This window comes from Penaeus japonicus, unplaced genomic scaffold (genome assembly GCF_977035675.1).
Source record: "Penaeus japonicus unplaced genomic scaffold, GWHDUDI00000001_assembly GWHDUDI00000020, whole genome shotgun sequence".
Taxonomy (NCBI): Eukaryota; Metazoa; Arthropoda; class Malacostraca; order Decapoda; family Penaeidae; genus Penaeus; species Penaeus japonicus.
In genome coordinates, this window is record NW_028234422.1 from 32,266,697 (window position 1) to 32,271,696 (window position 5,000).

At 32.5% G+C, this 5,000-nt stretch overlaps 2 protein-coding genes across 2 annotated transcripts in view; both read left to right on the plus strand.

Moving 5' to 3' along the window:
* Positions 1–3,853: 3,853 nt before the first annotated feature.
* On the plus strand, positions 3,854–4,585 carry LOC147469674 (uncharacterized). The gene has a single exon (XM_086547809.1). The coding sequence runs from the start codon at positions 3,964–3,966 to the stop codon at positions 4,213–4,215; it is 252 nt and encodes an 83-aa protein (XP_086403935.1). The 5' UTR covers positions 3,854–3,963; the 3' UTR covers positions 4,216–4,585.
* The window catches only part of LOC147469675 (uncharacterized), a 6,624-nt gene continuing 5,842 nt past the window's right edge, over positions 4,219–5,000 (plus strand). The window contains exon 1 of the mRNA XM_086547866.1: positions 4,219–4,230. Coding sequence (XP_086403992.1) covers positions 4,219–4,230 — 12 coding nt within the window. The remainder of the gene's footprint in view (positions 4,231–5,000) is intronic.

Here is a 5,000-nt window from a genome sequence, read left to right on the forward strand (position 1 = left end):
CAGAACTGTTGCAGCAGCAATTCACACCCATGCTACTCTTGGAGTTCTTCCAACTGAGGCAGCTGCAACAGCAAAATTTATCTATAAAATGGATGAACTTTTTGACATTTTCAACAGTTCACAAAGGAAACTAATAATATTATAGGAGTACAAAGTGTGCAATAACAAAAGAGACAGATTTTAAAATATGAACAGATATGAGTGAGTGGATAAAGAGGTGGAGTATAGAGGGCTGCCAACAAAGGATTCCAAGTGTTGCTGGGTGGTTGTTGAATATTCAGTCTTTGAAATGATTGTGGGAGGATATTGATTTCAACTTTAAAATTGATCATTTATTAACTAGGAAGCTAAATCAAGACTGTTTAGAATTTTTTTTTTGGTTGTATTAGAAATGTTTGTGGGAATAATGATTCCCCTGACACAAATTCATTTATTTCTGCCTTAAAGAATATAACAGCAAATAATTTGATTCAAAAGTCATATAATGGAAATTGTATAGATGATGCACTGCCTATGTTGTCTTTTATTAATCTTTCCATTATGAAGGGGAACGAGTTCATAGATGGAATAAATATATCAAGTACTTCCCATGATAATATCATTGACAGAGATTCTGCAGAGGTTGAAGCAAGCCTCTTGAATAGCCTAGCCAAGTTGCAACCCCTTCTTTTACCATCCACATTTACTAATATAGCAACATATATTGCTTAATTTGATCCATATAATGATACCACAACTGCTTCCACTTTTGAAGTAACACCCATGCCACATCTGAATTTAATTGAAAATGCCTCCACATACATTGCTGATTGTGTATGCATAAAGTATTAAAAAAACATGACTGAAAAAGTAGACAGCAGATAATTAACTCTCATAAAGATAACTCAAATAACTGATATATTTATAAATGCTAAAGCACTTGAGGAATGTAAATATTTAACTTTCCCAAAACTTGAAATTATTGATACAGTAACAGATTTTGAAAAAATATTTATGTCAAAAATTAATTAATATACGTATAAAGATATAAAAAATAAATTTAGCGAGAGAATTAAACAAAATTCAATTTGATATGTTTCTTTGTACTGGAATAAAAGGTAAATCATCAGTAGCATGTATTTTTTCTTTCTTTTTTCCTTTTGTGTTTTTTTTTTTTTCTTTTTTTTTAACAAAACTTTTCAGTTTCTGTTTTTGTGTGAGCTAGTTTTTTTTGTGTGTGTTTGTGCTTGCTATTAACAAAATTAGGATGTCATTTTATGCTTTTTGTTTGCATTTTGAGTTTTATGTTTTGTTCTAAATTATTATTATTTTGTTGTCTGATTATTTTCTCTCTAATGTTATGTTTCATGGAACTGCATGCTCCTACTTCATTATTTATTGTTTTCTTATTATAATTTTGTTGTTGTTGTTGCAGTTGTTGCTGCATGTGCATGATTAAAAATTATTTTTATTCAAGTATAATTGTTACTGTTTTTGCATATGTTTTTTTTATGCCCCATGCATGTCACTCATATTTGTTAATAATATGTATAATCTTTTCATTATAATAAAGAAAATCCATACCTTTGAATTTTACTATCCAAATCGATACAAAGGTATTACTATATTACTTTTGGAGATTCAGTATCTCATTGAGTAAGATAAAACACTGGTAATATTAAATTAATATAATCTCTCTCTCTCTCTCTCTCTCTCTCTCTCTCTCTCTCTCTCTCTCTCTCTCTCTCTCTTCTTCCTCTCCTCTCTCTCTCTCCCTCCCTCTCTCTCCCCCCTCCCTCTCTCTCCCCCCCTCCTCCTCTATCCCCCCCCCCTCCTCTCTCCCCCTCTCTCTCTCAAAGTGAATTTAGAAATCTAATCACAGTGGTTATTAATTTTTGGAAATTATTCTATATTTATTGCATATAAAAGTCCACATATATTGATAAAAATACCCATCATAAACCTGATGTTTTTATCCATAAAATGTACAAAGAATACATAATTTTAACACAAACACATGATATTACTGCAGTAATGACAACATTTACCATTGGACTACGGGAAGTGCTGGTAGTCTCGTAGACCTCATGAATCGAGACAGGTTCTTGATTGTGCTTCAGGGATCCGAACCTTTACCGAGTGACAAAACTAGGTATATTTAAGGTAAAGAAACACACATATATATACTACATACATGCATAAATTCATATATAAACATATATACATACATACATATATATATATATATATATATATATATATATATATGAGAAAGATGGTAGAATGCAGTAACGCATTTAATATAGAAATACAAATTTTACCTCCCTAACCGGGACTCGATTCCGCGATGTAAGATAGACAGGCACGGTTTTGAAGCGGCTACACGACCAGCTAAAAGAATTGTCTAACCAGACGCCTTATGAGACGTCATGGAAATTTACCTATTTACTCTTAGCAGAGCAGTGATAGAGAGGTTTTACAGACAATTCCCGCGGGCGCTCGGCAGCAACGGAATCGCAAATTCAAGTCCCAAATCAAGTTACCGAAGTTATATATGTGTGAGAAAGATGGTAGAATGCAGTAACACATTTAATATAGAAATATAAATTTTACCTCCCTGACCGGGACTCGAATCCGCGCCGCAAGATTGACAGGCACAGTGTTGAATCCGATCGTCTACACGACCCGTTAAAAGAATTGTCTAACCAGATGCCTTATGAGACGTCATGGAAATTTACCTATTTACTCTTAGCAGAGCAGTGATAGCGAAGTTTTGCAGACAAATCCCGCGGGCGCTCGGCAGCAACGGAATCACAAATTTAACACCGTGCTTGTCAATCTTACAGCACGGATTCGAGTCCCAGTCAAGGAGGTAAAATTTGTATTTATATATATATATATAATATACATATGTATATATATATATATATATATATATATATATATATATATATATTTAATGTATCAATATATATTCACACACAGACACACATCAATAGACATATATATATATATATATATATAATATATATATATATATATATATACATACATAAATTTTATATATATATATATATATATACATACATAAATGTTTATATATATATATATATATATATATATATATATATATATATATATATATATATATGCGTGCGTGTGTATAAATACATTGATGTATTTCTATGTATATACATATAGATTTTTATATATACATGTGTATATATATATATACTTATGTTTTTATGTATATATACACTTATATATACTTATATATGTATATATACAATTGCATGATCATATGAATACATTTGACTAAGTTAAATTGATTCTATTTTTTTATTTCTTCATGATTATTTCTTTACAGCAGTTATGTTCCCCGGATAGGGAAATCCCCTCCTGCTGAGACAGGAACTCAGCATCACATCCCACTGTCGGTTCGACCTCCTTTGGTTCACGTTCGATAACCAGCAGTGTTCTATCAACTTCAAACTCAATGATGTGGAATCCAAATTAGTGAGGATAATTGCAAGCGAATCACAGTATCATGGACCAGAGAAACTATTGGAATACGAAGTATGGTTCAGTTATGAGCTTTGTTAAGTAAATAAGAGTTATGGTCAAGGAACAAGAGATTTGTTTTTGTATTATCGAAGTCAGCTTCTTTCTCAGAGCTTGTGCTACATGCCAGCAGTGCGAACGGTAAGTATTAGCAGAGCCCTTTATTACATGGCTAGGTTATCTGTAACTTCTAGTTAAACATAACTATATATCTATCTATGATTATGCATATATCTTTTCTTCTTTTTATCTAAGTTCGACAAGTAACTCTGAGAGGAAAAGACACAAGTGGCCAGAAACTAACCATTGTTTACAAATCTGTACCGCTACAACCTTGCCAACTCGTACCTGCCGAGCTTCCTGCTGGTGGTGATCAGCTACTCCACCTTCTTCTTCCGCCTGGAGGACTTCAACGAGCGCATCATGGTCAGCATCACGGCCATGCTGGTGCTGGTGGCCCTCTTCCAGCAGACGTCCAGCACGATCCTCAAGACGACTTACCTCAAGCTCATCGACGTGTGGTACATGGTGTGCATCGTGGTCGACTTCGTCATGGTCATCCTGCTCGTCGTCATCGACTTCGCTCGACATTACCACGCTAACTTAGTAAAAGTGTTCCCTGCTGCAAGTGGACCGAAGCCAAAGTTTCAGGATAATGATGTGTCGAAGAAGTAGAACATGATGCCCAGGGTTGGTTTGCCAATAGTTTTCTTCGTGTTCCTTACTGTTTACGGCATTATCGCTGCTGTGCAATATTTTACGGGACACTAGAAGGCAATCGTCATCCACTGGGAGTTTACTATTCTTTGTTGTTGTCAAGAAATTATTGGCTGACTGAGAGACTGTCCTGCACTAAACTACATCAGAAACTTCTAAACACTCTATGCAGTGGTTTCAGAAAGGATCGCTTAAATAATCTTCGTTCACAGTGATAAGTCTGATAAATTAAAATATATACCCTTTCACATGGAATAATTTCTATTCAGCTTTATTTATTCAATTATTATTTATTCTATTATTGTATTTTCACGATGATTTCAGTAAATACAGATGTTCCCTGCAACTAAACTTTCACTTTATAACAGATTCCTTAGATTCCTACCAGACATACAATCATTCATTCGATCATAGAAACACACACACACACACACACATACATATATATATGAAATTATATATACATTTATGTGTATATGTATGTATATAGATGTATTTAAATGAAATTACATATACATTTATGTGTATATGTATGTATGTATATATATGAAGTTATATATACATTTATGTGTATATGTATGTATATATATATATATATATATATATATACATATACATATATATGAAATTATATATACATATATACATATATGTGTATATGTATACATATATATATATATATATACATATATACATATATGTGTATATGTATACATATATATATATATGTATATGTACAGATA

What these genes read in the sequence shown, in the direction of transcription:
- LOC147469674 (XM_086547809.1), top strand. Translation starts at nt 3,964, where the DNA reads ATGGTCAGCATCACGGCCATGCTGGTGCTGGTGGCCCTCTTCCAGCAG.